At 37.6% G+C, this 19,687-nt stretch overlaps 1 protein-coding gene across 1 annotated transcript in view; it reads left to right on the plus strand.

The window, feature by feature from the left end:
- Positions 1-19,687, plus strand: part of SLC41A2 (solute carrier family 41 member 2) — a 113,575-nt gene that overhangs the window by 76,594 nt on the left and 17,294 nt on the right. The window contains exons 8-10 of the mRNA XM_034987685.1: positions 814-893; positions 4,046-4,177; positions 5,595-5,743. Coding sequence (XP_034843576.1) covers positions 814-893; positions 4,046-4,177; positions 5,595-5,743 — 361 coding nt within the window. The remainder of the gene's footprint in view (positions 1-813; positions 894-4,045; positions 4,178-5,594; positions 5,744-19,687) is intronic.

Here is a 19,687-nt window from a genome sequence, read left to right on the forward strand (position 1 = left end):
TCTTTCTATGGCTACAACTCATTATTTTAATTTTCCAGTGATAAGATGCTACACCTATCTAGTTTTCACACAATAAAAATGATCCCTCTGATGCCTTGCTGATTTCAAATATGAAGAAATACTCTTTTAAAAACTATTTTTTAGGGGCACCTGGCTGGCTCAAGTTGGTAGAGGGAGAAGCAGACTCCCTGCTGAGCAGGGAGCCCGATGCGGAACTCGATCCCGGGACTCCAGGATCATGACCTGAGCCGAAGGCAGTCGCTTAACCAACTGAGCCACCCAGGCGCCCCGAGTATGAGATTCTTGATCTTGGACTCAGAGTTGTGAGTTCAAGCCCCATGTTGGGTTGTAGAGCTTGCTTAAAAAAAAATAAATAACGACCTATTTTTTAAATTGTAAGAGCAATAAATGCACATGGTCTTAAAAAATTAGTAAATACAGAAGGATATAAAATAACCATCAGTCTTCTGTCAGTCCCTCCACCCAGAGATAGACATTGTTAATAATTTCTTATATATCCTTCCAGACATTTCAATGCACCTAAAGCATATTCTTTTCCTTTTTATAAGGAACATATCTTGGAGATCAGAAAGAGAGCCCTAACATGTAGGGCTATAGCTTATTCCATGTTTTATTTTCAACATTTCACTGTTGACATTGATTTTTACTTGAAGTATTTTTCCTTTTTATTCTATTTTTTAAATGTCTAAAAAAAATTTTTTTTTAGAGTAGAAGTGTTTGTATGTAAAGAGCAGCTTAAAATTAGTACATTTCTTTCCTCTTCCCTAAATTATATGATTTTCTGTCTTTCAGCATTGGGGGCCTTATTCTGGACACAACTGTATCTGATCCAAACTTGGTTGGGATTGTAGTTTACACACCAGTTATTAATGGTAAGAATTAGATATACTTTTCACAATGGTATCAAATCATTACATGTACTCTTAGTTGGGAACAGGAATTTTAGGGTTCAGATTTTAAGAGGTGTATCTCCCCCTCCCTTCCATTCTCCCGCCACCCCCAGGTTGGTGTTCATGGTAGAAATGACATTCCCTGTTCTCAGTATGTACAACCTAGTTTTGAAAAGAACTGTTTCTTACTCTTACTACTTCATATTGGTTTGAGAGTCAAGCACCCTTGATTTTTAAGATTAGTGCGGCAAAATATGGTATTTCAGTTCTGGATTATCATTTACTTTGGGTTTATCTGCTATCTCATGGTTTGCTGCTGCCCCTGTCAATTTTTGTGGATCAATTAGAGTTAGCTAGGTTTAAGCATTGCTTACGTCAATTCAGTTCATTAAAATCTGTCACTCCTCTGTGGATCCCTTTAAGATCTGCCTTATATTTTTTTCTTACCTATAAAATGGGAATTATAATATTTAGGTTCACAGGGTTTTTTGGTATGAATTCCATTTAGTAAGATCATTTTAATCTAGTCATACTGACTTTTGGGCTGGCTGTCATTATATTGGATTTTAGTACAGCTTACACCAATATAATTTAAAAAGTAATTCTACCTGAGGGAAAACATGTCACAGGATGTGCTACACATTTATATAAATTGCTTTTGTATATTTATATGTAATAAAATATATTATATGAAGGCAAGTTCCCCAAACTCTAACTTCATACCTAAAATTTCAATTGAACATTTACATTTTTGTGTAGCTATAAAATGTCCATGAAGAAATTTCCCCCCTAGATCCCCTTTCCAATTTTCCTGGTGCCACTGTCCCCCCATCATCCACCCTTAAAATCATGGAACTATCAACCCAGCCCTTCATCCTCTCTGAATAGACAATGACCAAACCTCATCGATTTGTCCATTAACATAATTCACTTGTTCACTTATTTGTATAAGAATGTCTCAGCATTATAGTCTGCTAATGTCTTACTTAAGCCATCATTGAAGTAATAAAGTAGCTTTCCTGACCCACTCCCTGTTCAATGTCAATTAACTGTCACCAGCAGGCTAGTCTTCCTTAAACATTGTTTTTATTACTTCAGTCTTAAGATGATGAACTTATCAGTGATTTCCTCCTGCCTGTCAAATCAAGTTTGAATTCTTCTGATTTGCTTTCAAAGCCCTCTGTATGCTCTTGGATGTGTACAACTTTTTCCTTTATCTTTCTAACCAGATTCCTATTTCGTGGCCCGACAAAGTCCTAATTTTCATTGCCTGGAATGATTACTGCTTTTCTTCCACCTGTTCAAATCCTCTTCAGTGAATATTAGTTGATGAAGTCACCAGCATAAATACCACCACCAATACTGTTAGAGCTATATTGTCCAACATTTCAGTGAAAAATTTAAATTATAACAACCCCATCATTAGTAAGGTTTGAATCAGTGTTTCTGTTATTTCACCTTATGTAAGAAACAATTCTAGAGCTTCCCTGGAGTACTCTTCTTGGAAGCCATGGTATTCATGGTAGTAAAATCTTTGTATCTCAGTAAGTGAGTCTCCTAGTTGAATATCACAGTGAGCTCACTTTATGTTAAATTCCACTCATTAAAAACATTGATAGAGAAGATTCATTCCATGGTTCTCAAAAAAGGTGGAACTTTTGAGAATTGAATTTCATTTTAAATGTGCTAGAGGATGCACGATTTAAAGGGTCCCTAATTAACACACCATCATCACCACCATCATTTGATAATTAGTGAGTACCTACTGTGTGCCAGATAACGTGCAGGTCTTTTATGCATGTTATATCATTTCATCCTCACAATAAGAAAGTAATGTGTCCAACATCTCACATCTAGTAAGTGGTAACTCAGCATTTAAATCCAGATCTGCTTGATTCCAAAGCCTGTGCTTCCCCCCTCCCCCCCATAACTGCTAATTTATCTGTTTTATTAGTTACAAAAATACACATTTTGTTTAAAGTAAGGCATATCAGTGTTGATATTGTGACAAGGATATCTTTTAACACTATTAACATCTCAGAACTAGTAGCATTTTCTGAAATAGATTTCACAAGAATACTAGTTCTGTGAGATTAATAGTATACCTTGAGAAGTGGATTTTGTGGTCAATTAAGTTTGGGAAACATTAGGTCAAATAGATTTCTTTACTACAGGATTTCTTAAAGCCTTTATCATGCTAATATGCACTGTGAAGCTCTCCTTCTGGGACTTCTGGTTAGGATTTCTAGAACTAACCTTCCTTCAGACCCCAGACCATACTTTGGGAACTACTGATCTAGGGCTTTTAATATATCTTTATCACAGTATACTTTCAAATAATAATCTAGTCCATTTACATAAAAGGTAAGGACCTTACTTACATCAGTATACTTGGATTTTCACTTCTCTTTCTTATGTGCTCTTTTTGTCATACATTTTACTTTGTTATAAGCCCTATATACATTGTTATTATTTTTGCTTTAAATGGCCAGTTATTGTTTTAAAGAGATTAAAAATGAGAAAATTATATCTTTTTTTATTTTCTGATTTATTTTACATTTCTAGCACCCTTCTTTCCTTTGCGTAGTTCCAGATTTCCATCTGGTTTTATGTTCTTTTTGCCAAGAGAAATTCCTTTCCTGTCTCTTGTAGGGCAGGTCTGTAAAGTATTTGAGAGGATAGTCGAGGCTGATAGATGACTTTCTTGAGTATTTTTTTCAGTCCCTGATACCAATTTCTTTAGTAACCTGAGAAGAGAAATATCAAGCCTTCTCTACTTGAAAAAAATCAAACTTATTTTTCATCTCATTAAGGTGGTAAGCATTAAACATCTTGCTACCTAGCTTTATATCTTGGCTGTGGTAGTAATTAAAAAAAAAAAATTATTTAGTCTGGTCTGCTTTCAGTCAGTGAGTCAGATTTGAAAAAATAATGCATGAGTCTTTCATAACAATGACTCTATGTCTTTGGAATACCTACCTCAACATCAAATAAGTCAACATTTCAGAAGAATTCTTTTTTGTTTGTTTGTTTTATTGGCCCAGGCTATAACATGAAGAGCTTTGCCTTTGGTTGAATTTATGCAAATTGTTTAAAATATAAGGATAACTGCTTTGTTTTTCCTTATGTTTCAGGTATTGGTGGTAATTTGGTGGCCATTCAGGCTAGCAGGATTTCTACCTACCTCCATTTACATAGCATTCCAGGAGAATTGCCTGATGAACCCAAAGGTTGTTACTACCCATTTAGAACTTTTTTTGGTCCAGGTATGTGCTTGTGGATTTTTACATATTGTGTATCAGGAGTAATTCTCTGAGAATAGAGACGGGCAACATTTGCTGAACACATATTTTGTCAGTTTGACGTGACTTTTTTATTCCTGAGACCTGAGTAGATTTTAAATAGAGTAGACTATGTTCATTAAATCTCAGTGAAAGAAAGCCATGTGTATCAATCGTGCAGTTGCTGAGGAACTTTGTATACTTTTTCTTTTTCATCCTTTTCTCTGGGATGTCTTGTTCATGAGTCAGGAAGGAGGAACCTTATATACATAGGAAAGCATTGCTAGGTGATTTAGAGAGACAGATATACTGTTTTTCCTATATTAATCCTTTTGGCTTTTCTGAATGTAGGCATTTGATCCCAAACAAACAGGAGGAGAGGGAAAACCTCTGTAACAAGGAATAGTGTCCTGTGTCACCCAGGCAGTGACTACCAAAAAACTGTGACCGCAGTATTAAACCTCACAATTTTGTCACTTCTTTTCTGATGAAAATAAAGGTTATTATTGACTTTTTAAAAAATTTTAATTCAGTTAATTAACATAAAGTGTATTATTAGTTTCAGAGGTAGAGGTCAGTGATTTGTCAGTCTTATATAACACCCAGTGCTCATTACATCAAGTGCTCTCCTTAATACCCATCATCCGGTTTGTTTCCTATGATTAAGAGTCTCCCTCGGTTTGTCTCCCTCTCTGATGCTGTCTTGTTTTATTTTTCCCTCCCTTCCCCTATGCTCCTCTGTTTTGTTTCATAATTCCACATACGAATGAAATCATATGATAACTGTCTTTCTCTGATTGACTTATTTCACTTAGCATAATACCCTCTAGTTCCACCCACCTTGTTGAAAATGGCAAGATTTCATTTTTTTCTGATGGCTGAGTAGTATTCCATTGTATATACGTACCACATCTTGTTTATCCATTCATCTGTCAGTGGACATCTGGGCTCTTTCCATAGTTTGGCTATTACGGACATTGCTGCTATAAACATTGGGGTGCAGGTGCTCCTTCGGATCACTACATTTGTTACTATTGACTTCTGAATGAGGATCAGAAATGCCCAGTGAAATATCAGTGAAAGAACTCTGAAAGAAACGTAAAATTAGAACATTCCTGTGCTTTAAGAACTTTGTTTTTCTTTTGTCTTCCTTCTATTATTATGATAGATATTAAAGTCTGACCAGTGTTCTTCATAGCAAGTTTTTATCAACTTCCTGCCATTCAATTAGCATATGACATATAATGAGAATTTCAAAGAAATGAAATGTATTGTTAGCAACAGAATTTTATGTGATGCTATACAGTATAGTAATGCGAAAGTAATCCTTAAATTTTAACAACTGTGACCTATTAGTAACCCAAATAGGATTTTGTTTTAACTTTTACGTTTTCTACTACAGGAGTGAATAATAAGTCTGCTCAGGTTCTGCTGCTTCTTGTGATTCCTGGACACTTAATTTTCCTCTACACTATTCATTTGATGAAAAGCGGTCACACTTCTTTAACCGTGATCTTCATAGTGGTGTACGTACTTGCCGCTGTGCTGCAGGTAAGAGTTAAAACCTCTTGTAATCTCTTTTATCCTCAGACTGCTGTAAAAGCAAAACTCTGTAAATCTAAGAGCACGTGAACTATTTTAACATTTTCAAAAAGCAAATGTATGCCTGTGTGGATTTCATCTTCCTAAAACCAAGAAACTCATAATCACTCTTAATATCATCTCATAAATAGAACCTTTGGATTTCCTGTTTCCTGAATTCCGTGTCCCCCCTCCCCTTTTTTTTGGTTGGTTCTCTTGTTTCATGTGAACACATTTTCTCATAGATTCCTGAGAGTGCATGAAAGCCTTTGCATGTTGTAAAGTGCTTTTACATGAATAGGTTGACTGGATATCAAATCGTTTCTTTTAGAATTTTCAAGGCTTTGCTTCATTTGCCTTTTAACTTCTGTTAACCATCGAGAAGACTGCTGATCTCATTGTACTTAACTTCTTTTTATCTCCCTAGAAGCTTGCAAGATCTCTTTTTTTCCTCTTGTTATTAAATTTCACGTTGATATGCCCTGGTTTGGATATACTTTGTCTGTTTTGTTGGACATTGTTTGACCCTTTTGGTCTAAAAATTCATGTTCTTCAGTTCTGGGAAAAGTTTTTGAATTATTTCTTTGATTTTTTTTTCCCTCCATTTTCTCCCTTCTTTCTCCCTGGAGTCTTATTATTTGGTTCCCAAAACTCTTGCATTAAATTTCTGATCTTATTCTCTTCTTTCTGGGAGATTTCTGTGCCTTTCTGCATCTTTTCTCTGGTATGTCACTGAGAGTTCTGGAGAGAGTAGAGTTGAACATATACACTCAACTTGCCATCTTTATGTGGGAGGCTATTAATTTTAAAATTTAAAAAAATTGACTTTATTTTAAAAATCTGGTGTAATACATACACAAAATTTTAAAATTAAATAGTAAACTGAATAGTGGGAGGCTATTAATTTAAAAAAAATTTTTTTTTTAGATTTTATTTATTTATTTGAGAGAGAGAATGAGATAGAGCATGAGAGGGGGGAGGGTCAGAGGGAGAAGCAGACTCCCTACGAGCAGGGAGCCCGATGCGGGACTCGATCCCAGGACTCCAGGACCACGACCAGAGCTGAAGGCAGTCGCTTAACCAACTGAGCCACCCAGGCACCCTAATTTAAAAATTTTTAAATTTAAGGAAGTGTTCTACCTTTCCAGTCACATTCCTCAGAGATCATCACTGAAATATTTTAGCTGTTTCTTCTGATATGTATCTGCAAGTTTTAAATTAAGTAATGTGCCTAAACTTTAGCCTTTTGCTAATAAAAACTGAGGATTTGAGGGGCTGTGTTAACACCCCATCTTTTCCATATACTTATATCACAATTTTTGGTTAAATTTGCAGCCAGTGTTTGTGTGATTGGGCCTATGTAAACATCATGTACTATAGAGCCAGATAATATAGTATGATTATATTTCCTTTTTGTACACTTTATTTTTCTTGGGGTTAATAATTACATCTTTTTTCCTTTGAGTCATTTTCCATAAACCCAGTCTTTCCAAGTTTCTACTTTATTTTGGCTTCTTAGGCTTGGCTTCTTGCTAAACTCTATAGGATTAGCGCCTCCTACAGTGAGAAATCCCAACCTCATAAGAGATGTATTCAAATAATTCTTTGAAGAGTTAACATTTAAGTTTGGCCTTCATGACCAGCACTGTTCTAAATGCATTAAATGTATTGATTCATTTAATTCTCACAAAAACTCTATGAGGTTTGTTCTTTTCATGTAAATCAATGATTTTCAAAGTGAAGTATATCCAAAGCAATCCACTGTGTACAGGAAGAAAAAATTAAAACATCTGTTTATGTATTTTTTCCTCATTTGCTTGAAATGTCTTTTTTCTTCTATTTTTATGATTGTTTTATAATAAACATATTAGCACAGTGTTAAATAAGTAGGCTCAGATATTTTATACTAGGGCTAAATAATCTAAAACTTTTGGAGATTACTGACTTAAAGCATAGAGATGAAGTACAGAGCTTGTGTCAGAAGAAGAAAGTAATTCATACCCAGGATATAACTAGGAGGAGGGAGTAGATGAGAGAAGGTTAAGAAGGTAGATTAGGGCCATGTAGAAAGGCCTTAAATGCCAGGCAAAGGAGACTGGAATCTACTCTTAAAATAGCAAACACCCTATGACTTCATTGATATTTTAAACTTTCCTATAATACTTCGTAGTGCCTGAGATTTTATTAAAAGTCACCTATCAAATCATTCATTTATTCATCCAATAAACCTTCATTCTACTAGATGCAGAGATGATTTTAAATCCTAGGATGAATACATTCAGACCCTATCCTCCAGGACTCATAGTCTGGAGGGAAGACTACTACATAAACAGATAATTACATTATATTGCAATATACAGATGCTGGGGATAGCTACATATAAGGTGCTTTCAGAGCTTGGAAGAAAAAGCAACTAACTCTACCTAGGGACTAATATTTTTCTACTACTCAGTAGGGACAAAAGTTATTTCAAATGCTTTTCACCACTGGCTTCCTTTATTGCTTGTATATGATACGGTCATTTATCTCTGTGTAAGTATTATGAAAAAGATGCATTCTTCAGTCCCATGGGAAATATTCAGAAATTGTTCTTTGGTCTGTTGATAAACATGCCATTTTTAGAGCATGTTTCTATTTGCAACTCTACCTCTTAGCCTCCTGGATTGATTTTACATTTATGTTAATGGCTCTGAGCCAACACACTATCACACATCATTTCACTTGAGTCAGTGAAGGATATAAGTAATTTTTCTGAACTTACAAAAATACTAGATTTCAGCCTCTACTCCGAGAAATCCTACATGTCTTTTTTTAACCTCTGACTTAAATTCTGACAAGTAAAGATTTAAAAACTGGAGGTGAAGAAAGAATAATATTAATCTCTCTGTATCTCAGTTACCTCCTGTATAAGATGGGAGGAATAAGAGTGTCTACCTCATAACTCATTTTGAAGGTTAAATGAGTTAATTATATAAAGCTTGCCACATAGTAGATGCTATTTAAGTGTTAGCTGATGCTGTCGTTGCTATTAAAATTAGAATTATAAGTGGTAAGGCACTGATCTCTGATGACAATTGGAAAATATTTTTTTAATTTTGTAATGTTGATTGAATTTTCTTATGTATCTTTTACAACTTTCATTTTTATGAATTTTGGTTTTTACTTTCCCCCCAAGAATCAGATACCTGCCAGAGTAGATCTTTTTGCATGCACTTGACATTGTGTATTATTCCAATGGAATAGCTTAGAGTCCAATTACAAATGCTCAAATCAAACCATCATGTTCTGACACTAACATACGTGACACACATGTAAACACACGTACAGACAACTCTTTGGAGACTGAGGTTTAGATAAAAGACCTTCCCCTGCCTGCTTCAATCAATTCAGAGATGGACAGAATGAAGAAATACTTTTTAAAGACAAAGCCTCCTTGACCACTTAAGACTCATTTTATTATTACTTACTCGATTAGCTTCCCTTTCTGATCTGGGGTAAATTTATATTCGAAATGTTGGTTTAAGTCCCAGCTCTTACCCAAATATTTTAGTCAACTCTTCCCATCCCTAAACTCTGTATTTTGATTGAATATTCTATAATAAAGGTTTTCTGATGCATGTTTAATTTCTTCCCACTTAGGTTCCTACCTTCTTGAGGCTAGAGACCAAGCCCTTTTCCCTGTGGTATTCCTCACAATATATTATATAGTGGTTATTTTTAAATTCTTGGTGTTTTGCTTTCTTCCTAATACTCTTTGATGAATTCCCCCTCCCAACCCCTACCACCCAGTTCCCTAACCAGCTAAATGAAGGAAATCTGTTTAAAAGAAACTTCATATTGGACTTATTATAATAACATAGTAACAATCATTTGCAGTATTTTTGCATTCAGATCTCTCTTCCTGGAAGCCTTGTTTGAATACCTAATTTGGTCTGAGTGCCCTTATTCTGTTCCCATAGTACCCTGTGGATATCATTATTCTAGCTTTCCCACATTTTATCGACATTATCTGTTTATGTGTGTCTCACTCATTCTAGAGAAGGGATCTTTGACTTACTCATTTTTATTCATTTAACCTCATCCTATCCCTAGTGCTCAATTAATGTTTGTTAAACTGAATGACTCTCTCTCTCTCTCTCTTTTTTTTTTTTTTTGGCTTGAGGGCCATTTCTTGCTGGAGCTTAGGATCACAGTTGTGTTTGGGGCTTGGCCCAGTCTCGCTGGAGGTCTTAGCATCCTTGTAAAGGAGCAGGCTGAGCGGGCCAGAGCCTAGGAGGTGGGAGCAGCTGGGGATAGGGGCCAGGGGGCTGCCCCCGAATAACTGTATCTTGCCAGCCACGTCTCTTCCTTCACTGGAGGGAGGAGAAAAGTTTACAACTGTATTTAAGCCCTAGATATGCCAGAAAAACTGACAAATCTAAATTTTCTTCTCCTTGCTTTCAATAAACACCAGCTTTCTCTCTTTCAGTGACATAGGTATTGAAAATAAGAGGCAATGAGAAATAAAACACAACCCCCCCAAATTCTATGACCATTCAGCCAGAATTATAAGGTTTTTCTGAAACGTTTAGAGATGAAATGACTTGGTGTCTAGAGAAAACAAAAGGTAGGGGTATATAGATAAAGCAGTATTCGTCATGATTGATCGTTGGTGAAGCTGAGTGATGGTACATGAGAATGGTATGGGTTAATTTGTACTGTTCTGTTTATGTTTGAACTTTTTCATAATGAGTTTTTAAAAGTAAGGTTTTATTTCAGATGTTAACACAAGAGTTTTTTTGTTTGTTTTAGAGAGAGGGAAAGGGAGAGAGTCTTAAGCAGGCTCCACGCCCAGTGTGGAGCTCCATGCAGGACTCGATCCTACAACCCTGAGATCATGACGTGAGCCAAAATCAAGAGTCCCATGCTTAACTGACTGAGCCGCTCAGGCGCCTCTAACACAAGAGTTTTTTCAGAGCATGTTAGCTTCCTAAATTTGTCCTATAGCTATGTCTTACATCAAGTGAAAAGTAAAAAGTCAACTTGAATTTGAAATTGTTTGGGACTTGGAATGGTCAAGTATCTTGTATCTTATTTTGCCCTTGGCACACACTAGCTACATTTTTTGAAACTAAATTTAAAAATCCACTTACATGTCACAAATTACATTGTTTAAGAATTTATTATGTGTCTTGCAATGAGAAGGAACCTAGCAAATGTGTTTTTGTTATGTGCAGGAAGGCCACCAAACCACAGTCAGCAGCTGTGATGGATTGTACGGTTACAAATGTTCTTGCCCAGGGCCCAGGGGCAAGCAGGATTAGTTGGAATATGTCAAGGCCAGAGTAATGTATGAAAGCCATTTGTATTTGGTACACCAGTGGTCACACTACATTCTGAGGGTTTTTTTCCAGCAGTAAGGATGGGTTGGTGCTGAGCTAACCATCCTGGACTACTCATTATACCTTTGTCCCATCAGCCAACATTTATAAGACTGCTGGCTGTGGCTAACGGTATAGTTGTTGGCTTTATTTTTTTTTTTTTTAAGATTTTATTTATTTATTTGACAGCAAGAGAGGGAACACAAGCAGGGGGGTAGTGGGAGAGGGAGAAGCAGGCTTCCCGCAGAGCAGGGAGCCCGATGCAGGGCTCGATCCCAGGACCCTGAGGTCATGACCTGAGCCGAAGGCAGACGCCCAACAACTGAGCCACCCAGGTGCCCCAGTTGCTGGCTTTAGAACATAATTTTTTTCATCTGTGTCACATTAGCCCATTGAAACCACAACCTTGATTTTATAGAATCAGAGTGTATTTTCTTCCAAAAACTTAGAGATGATTGGGGTCTTTCTCTCTAAGCGATGATTTCCTCTGCTTCACATCTTACTGATTCAGATGCTTCATTAACTGCGCAAAGACTGTTAATTTGTGAAATCAAAAGCATAATAGGAATTCCAGGCTGTGATGAATCTAGTTGGCCTTCCTTCTAAGATCTACCGAAGGGAATCCTGATATCTTCTTCAGGGTTTTCTGTCTCTAATTCATTTGGTTGCCTTAGTCTCTATAGTCTTTTTCAAGGATGTAGTATTTGACAGCATAATAAACTCAAGAAGGAACAAAAGTAACTATTAATCAAATAAGCAGACTGGCGATTTCTTGAGCAAAGAAGGAATAGAGTACATTGTGGCTCATTTCTGTACTTAATTTAAAGTCTCTACTAGTTTCCCTTTGTGTTTTGAAATCCTAACTGTGCTTCCTTTGTCTGTGAAAAGGCAAAAGCATAAAGCTTGGATGACAAACCCTACATGAGGCAAAAAGATAAGCACATATAGAGCATGTTAATACTTTTTTGCTATAAAATATTTTAAAGGAAAAAAAGCGACTTTTCTAGTTCTAGATACCTATTGAATCCCAACAAAGTGCTTGCTAATATAATTGGTAAACTATGAATCAGAACCATTTCTAAATGAAATTTTTAATTCCCTATTTTAGGCACTGATTGTTTCATGCAGAAAATTAGGTTATTAAGAATGCTACTGGGTGCCTGGGTGGCTCAGTTGGTTAAGCGACTGCCTTCGGCTCAGGTCATGATCCTGGAGTCCCGGGATCAAGTCCCGCATCGGGCTACCTGCTCAGCGGGGAGTCTGCTTCTCCCTCTCCCGCTCCCCTCTCTTGTGCTCTTTCTCTCTCTCACTCTCTCTCTCAAATAAATAAATAAAATCTTAAAAAAAAAAAAAAGAATGCTACTAAAATTCCAGCAGCACCACATTTCATGAGAAATTCATTGTGAAAGTTGGTTGTAGAAAATCTGCTTCTGGCTATATTTGTGGTTTCGTGTGGGAGAGACAAAATATTTCCTTTAAACGGTATAATGACAACAAGTTCTCAGTATGTAAAATTGAGAATTGTACATGCCAGGATTTTATCAAATCCATAATAGTCTTCCAAGCACTGTGCTAGTCACTGTACAAAAGAAATAGAAGAAATTGTCCCTGGCCTTTACGATCTTTTCTCAGTTGTGGGAGATTGGACTTACATGCATGAAACAGAGAAGAGCCTAACACTTCCCTCCCTATGACAATAGAGTCTTCCTCTGTAACTTCAGAATCAAACTTTTTTTTGCCAGTGCCTGGCTTTCATTCTTTAAAAGTGCTTCAGTAGATTTTTTTTTTTTAAGGGGATGATCAGGGTATGTATTATAGCTGATGAAAACTTCAGTTAATATCCATAAAGATGAAATTGTTCTTAGCAAGATAGTTAATTCTTATACTTTTTAAAATATGATTTTAAAAACAGGGCGCTCCTTAGTTTTTGTCACTACCTTGCAGTAGACAATATTTGGTTTTGAATTTTATACTTACCTGCAAATTGCACAGGCTCATCTTCTCAGAAGAATTGTTCTTAGCAAATCTCAAGCCCACCTTAAACGAGCAAATGTATGCCCCTCATAACAAAATGTATAATTAGGATATCAGTTAATGAATTTCCTGATCATGGTTTCTGTCTTATAAATAACAGTTCATGGTCATTTTGAAACCTGTGTTTGTTATATGACCCCGGCCACAGCACAAAGAGTGTAAAGAGCAAACATCTTCCATTTCTTATCTAGTAGAACATGCGTGGGGCAGAAATACGGTCTGTGTACTCACTAAAAGAAACACTGACCACATCTTAGTTCTGAAGTCATGTGCACATGATTTAGTACCATTTTAACTGTGAATAGAGACATGAAATCTTCCCACAGAAGAAAAATAGTTGTAAGCCAGGCTACCTGTAATCACAAATGTCACATACGAAGGGCAAAGGAAAGAAGAGAGAAGATAAGATCCCAATATGCAGAATATTGTAGAAAGATCAGAGCTCCTTTGAGTCAGACATGAGTTGGAATCTCTGCTCTGCTACTTATTTTGTGACTTGAATCAAGTTTTGTAACCTTACTTTTTTCCCCAACTCAGAGGATAGTAATGAGGGCTAAGCTAATGTGTGTAAATTACTTGATGGAACTCTCGGGACATAGTAAGTTTCCAATAATGGTAGTGGCGGCAGTTTATCATCATTATTGTGAGAGCCATCATTCCTTCCTTCCCCTCATTTTTGGAGCTGGTTATTCAATGCCCTGAGGCCTTTTTTTTTTTTTTAACCTCCTCACCATTCACCTTCCTTTTGACTCCTGTTCTTTACTGCAGATCTCTCTTCTTGCTCTTTTGATGAGTGCCCTAAGCTTTAGATAGCACCCTTTCATTGCTTACCCTCATGTTGATATCTCCAGTCTGGACTCCTTTTCTACGTCTCCAGTTATATGTTGGAAGACATCTCAAATGTGACATGTCCAAACTAAATTCCTCGTTCTCCCCATAATCTTACCCGTAGCTGGACAAGAAGCCACAAGGGGGTACAGTGAAAAGGGCAGTAGACCAGACTTAGGGCATACAAACAAAGATCCCCTAAACTTCTCCGGCCTTAGCTCCTGACACTGTTGAGTCCCTCTGGGCTGGAGAGAGCCTTACTCGCATAGTCTTTATGCCAGGGGCACTGCTGGTGCCCCAGATCCTAGCCATCACTGTCATCACCATTATCCTGCTACCTGTGGGACAGGAAGACTCCCAGACTAAGGAACAAGTATTTCTGGTCCCTTCCTAACTCACTGACTTTGGCTAAGTCACAGCACTGCTAGGTGGCTTAGATTCCTCACTTGTAACGTAAGAGGGAAGATACTAACACTAAGGTGACCATATCAGTTTAGTCCAAACCAGGACACTTTTGAGAGTAAAAGGGAACTGTTGATAATTAGAATGACGAGCATAAACCATTACTACCCCTGGGCAAATGAGGAAGCTCAGCGACCCTAGCTCTTACTCAGATCCCCTCCTGCATTCATGATGTTTGATTTTGTGAATTCCTACTTCTACAGTAAAGATGATTTGTAACAAATCATTGTTGTACACACTGAGTAATATATATGCTAATATTAAAATGAGCTGGTAACTGCAACAGTCTATTAATATGAAAATCAATAATTACTGCTAAAGTAATACTAAGTTAAATTGGCTTTTATGTGTTGGCCAGAAACCCAGGCAATACATAACATGTTGTTTTCCTGAAAAATTGTATTCCATGTCCAAACAGCTGATTCTTTTCAAACAGCTAATTTTTCATGGGTCTGTTTTTACCCAAAAGCCTGTGTTCACCTCTCTATGCCATATTTTGACTTATATTGTAATGTTCAGTCATATCTCCTCTTGACCTTGTGAGAGGAAAAGAGTACTGGTCTCCTTATCATCTAAGTTGTTCATTCTGAACATTTCCCATCTCTGACAGTTCTCTTCCCCTTCTTGAGGTTTGGTAATATCAGCCACTTTTTCAATATATGTAAAAGTTTCAAAAACAATAAAAGCAAATATTTGTATTACATTTATTATTATTATTATTATTATCATTATCATTATTATTATTATTATGAGCCATTCACTGTTACGCACTTTACATATAGGAATTCACTGAGTACTCACCACAATTCTGTGAGCTAAGTTATGGTATTCCTATTCTCAGGTGAGGCAGTTGATACAGAGACAAATTGAGTGACTTGTCCGAGTCCACACAGCAAGATGGAGTCTACAGTCTACCCTCCTAACCACTGTGTTTTACAAGAATAAGTTTGACACTTTGTTGTGCTCTTAGAGGTCATAGTCCTTAGGATGGCAATTTCTGAAGACGTAAAGCTGTCTTTTTTTTCTGGTTTCATTAGATCTTCATATTTCTTCCAGCCCTGCATTTTGCCTCAGAAGGGCATTCATTCCACAGAGTTTACACAGAATCTATGTCTTTTGAAGTCAAGTAGGAATCCAGTCAAGAACACAAATATGTCCTGAGTGTCCCGAGAGAAGGACAAAGTGCTATGGAATTTCAGTAGTGGGAGAGTTTTTCCCTATGTGGGGAGGAAGATTTATAATGGATAAAATTTTGTTTTTTTGGAATCCATAGAAAATGCCATTTCAGCAAAAGGAAGTAAACTCGGGGGTATTTACAGAATATAGTAAGAAAACTTCTGGAAAATAAGGTTGAAAATTACTGATTGTGGCAAGATCATGAAGGATCTTGAAGACCAGACTGAAGAGTTTATTGTGTTTTATAAAATGATGATTTTCAAAATGAGCTCCACTTGCAACAAACTTGAGAGATCTGATCCTTTCATCTGATGGAGTGGAGTCTGTGTAAGTAGTGTATAAGGTCTTGGGCTCTGGTTTCCACCACTCACGCTTGTGTCAGCTTCGGCAAGGTAACCTCTCAGGGGCTGTGTTTTCTCGTCTGAAAAAAGTGGCTAGAATAGATGCACTGTGTGGGTTGTTTTAAGGATGAAATGAGGCAATCCATGTAAGATGCTATTACTGTCTCACTATTTTCATATCATCATCTTCATCTTCAGCAGCTGTGGATTATTGGAGTCATGAGTCTCTTAGGGGATCAGTGAGGGGATCAGAACCTATGGAATCTAGCATCAAGAGTCTACTGTGATTCCAATGCCCCACTAATTCCTTGGAGTCATTCTTCTCAATAAGAATGGTAGCAGCACGACCTAACTGGAATCCCAGGATAACCAGCCACTAACTGAGAGTTCACTGGCTTAACCTTAGGCAAGTTACTTAATTCCTTGGAGGTCTTATTGTTCTTGCCTGTAAAATGAGGATAATGGTTCCTTTTGCACAGTAGCAATAATGTTTAAATGTGTGGCATGTAGTAGGCCTTATTAAATGGTGCGCTCATATATTTTTTTATTACCACACTAACTCAACTCCTATTCACAGATGGCATCTCAGAGGAAAGAGCTAAGCAACCAGAGGATTTTATTTTACTTTACTTTATTTTATTTATTTAAGATTTTATTTATTTATTTGTCCGAGAGAGAGAAAGAGAGAAGAGGGCATAAGCAGGGGGAGGGAGAAGCAGGCTCCCTGTGGAGCAAGGTGCCCAATGTGGGGCTCGATCCCAGGACCCTGGGATCATGACCTGAGCTGAAGGCAGACACTTAACTGACTGAGCCACCCAGATGTTCCTTATTTATTTCTTTTTAAGTAGGCTCCATGCCCAGTGTGGAGCCCAATGTGGGATTTGAACTCATGACTCTGAGAATAAGACCTGAGCTGAGACCAAGATTCGGACTCTTAACCGACTGAGCCACCCAGGCGCCCCAACCAGGGGATTTTAACAGGTTGCCTGACCTCATTCACATTCTTTTCTCTCTCCTAAAGATTTAAATTCATCAGATTTCAAATGGAAAGTAAGGATCTCTTTACTTCTGTGTTACTATTCTGCCTCTGTCTCTTAATTGGTTTCTGTCAATTTGGGCTGAAGGAAAAGTCTGAAGAGAATGACAAAGGGAATGTGAGGGGAAGATCAACAGTTCCAAGAATTTTTTTTCCTCTCATTTTAAAAATATCTACTTTAGCTTTGGGAGCTGATGAATATGGTTACCTTAAGGCGGGCAGTTGAAACAGGTGAATTTTTGAGATTCCTTTTTCGCCTTGTGATTGCATTTTTGTGGTACGATAGTGTGATGATGTTATTGTAGCTTAGGTTATAAGGTCTAAAAATGGAGACACTTCCCTACATCCATATTTATGATTAATTCTCTAAACAAGTATGCTTGGGCTGCAGGCCAGTCAGGCACGGAAGATGAAATGACTGTCTGCCTCATTGGAGGCATAGCGTGCTGCATCCTGGGTAGCAAGGCATTGAGAAAGGGAACTCTTTTCAGGCTTGTCGACCCTGATGAAGATGAAGGTAGGGCCAAAGAAGCTGAGCCATCTTTTTCTAGTGTTCTGGTTAGGATGTAACCAGCCGTGCTCTGAATCCTGCTGAGATTGCAGACATGACTTAGAGGACTTTTCACATCACCGACAAAAAATCTTATAACACAGTTCTGTGAAAGCACTTAATTGAAAAACATAAAAACCATTACTCAAGAAATTTGCCAGAATAAAATCTTGGTTGGTTGTGATCCCAGAATATTCACCGAAGAAATACTGACCTGATTGATTTTATCATTAAACATTTTTAGCTTATTTTAAAAAATAAATATTTAGTACCATACCAGTTTTTTTATTTTAAAGCTAAATGTCCATGTTAGTTCTATTAAAAGGAATGTTGGGGTGCCTGGGTGGCTCAGTCGGTTAAGTGTCTGCATTTGGCTCAAGTCATGATCCCAGGGTCCTGGGATCGAGCCCTGCATCTGGCTCCCTGCGCAGGAGAGCCTGCTTCTCCCTCTGCCTGCAGCTCCCCCTGCTTGTGCATTCTCTCTCTCTCTCTCTCTCTCTGACAAATAAATAAGATATTTAAAAATAAACAAAAGGAATGTTTAAAGGATGTCAGAGGAGGATGAGACCATCATTCGGTATCTAAAAAAGAGAGACAAAGTAGAATTTATTGCTCACTGTTGTAAGGGAGCTATGCTGGGATCAGGCAGAATCTCTCCAGCCCAGCAAACTACCGATCTTGCATAGGATTTTAGGGAAGTGTGGAGCTGAGGGATTGGCAGATGTTCAAAGGCACGAGTGGGTTGATGCCATCTATAGAAGTATGGTTACTTGGGTGTGACTAGTGTTGTTTGGTTGGCCCCAAGCCGTATATGTATTGGACTGAATTTGTTCCTCATTGGCTACTTCAGAAGTAAGGACTGTCATTGATTGGCTGGCTTTTAAAGTGTGTTCAATAATGTAATTTGTTGACTGAATGAATTCAAAACCATTTCTGATGACTTTTGGTTACACGGCTAAAGAATCATCAGTGTTTTCCTGAGAATGTGTGAACTTTCTAAATTCTCAGTCTCTGTTTTTGTTCTTCACTCAGTCAAAGCTGCAGGAGATCATTAGGGATCGTCCAGACCTTCACCTATGTTGCTGATTCTTCTTGAAGATGGGGTTTCATTTGTGAAGATGTGATTTTCAGTTTATATCAATCAGCAGAATGTCATTTTTTTTCTTTGAGTCATTTGCTGAAACATCTGCTGGCACAGTGGCTGTCGAAGAATTTGAGGCACTAGACAATAAACATCAAAGGACTGTGAGACAAACAAGAATAACGAGAAGTATTAGAAGAAGGGACTAGAATATATGTCACTAGCATAACCTAAGATTTTTCAGGCATGACCCAGAAAACAAGTCTGAATCATTCCCTAGGTAGCCAGATTGCCTTTTCGTTTAGCTTAGATATAGATTGCTTTATTTCTTTTCTTTTTCTTTTCCTTTTTTTAAAAGATTTTATTTATGGGGCGCTTGGGTGATTCAGTCATTAAAATGTCTGCCTTTGGCTCAGGTCATGATCCCAGGGTTCTGGGATTGAACCCCGCCCGAATTGGGCTCCCTGCTCAGCGGAAAGCCTGCCTCTCCCTCTCCCACTCCCCCTGCTTATGTTCCCTCTCTCACTGTGTCTCTCTCTGTCAAATAAATAAATAAGGTTTTATTTATTTATTTGACAGAGAGAGACACAGCACAAGTAGGCAAAGTGGCAGGCAGAGGGAGAGGGAGAAGCAAGATGTCTGCTGAGCAGGGAGCCCAATGCAGGGCTCCATCCCAGGACCTGAGATCATGACCTGAGCCAAAGGCAGCCGCTTAACCGACTGAGCCAACCAGGCGCCCCCAGATTGCTTTATTTCATCTGTAATGTTGGTCAGGTATAAATAACATGAATGTTAGTAGTGGTTTTGGTTGGCCAAAAGAAAGTCCAAAACCATTCTATTAGCTATAGCTGGAACTATTATTTTGATAGTCTTTTGTGGAAGCTGTCTACTTGTATGGTCATCTCTGTTCTGAGAATCTTGTGTTAATAGTCAATTTTCCACGAATCATCTGTTTCTGGAAGTGCTCTGGAGAACCTGTTTTAGGTTCTTGACTGGTATTACCTTCTAGCTCTGCTAAGGTCCCTTCCACTTTTTTTTCCAGAGGA

This window comes from Mirounga leonina, unplaced genomic scaffold (genome assembly GCF_011800145.1).
Source record: "Mirounga leonina isolate KUSES-001 unplaced genomic scaffold, KU_Mleo_1.0 Mir_418, whole genome shotgun sequence".
Classification (NCBI taxonomy): Eukaryota; Metazoa; Chordata; class Mammalia; order Carnivora; family Phocidae; genus Mirounga; species Mirounga leonina.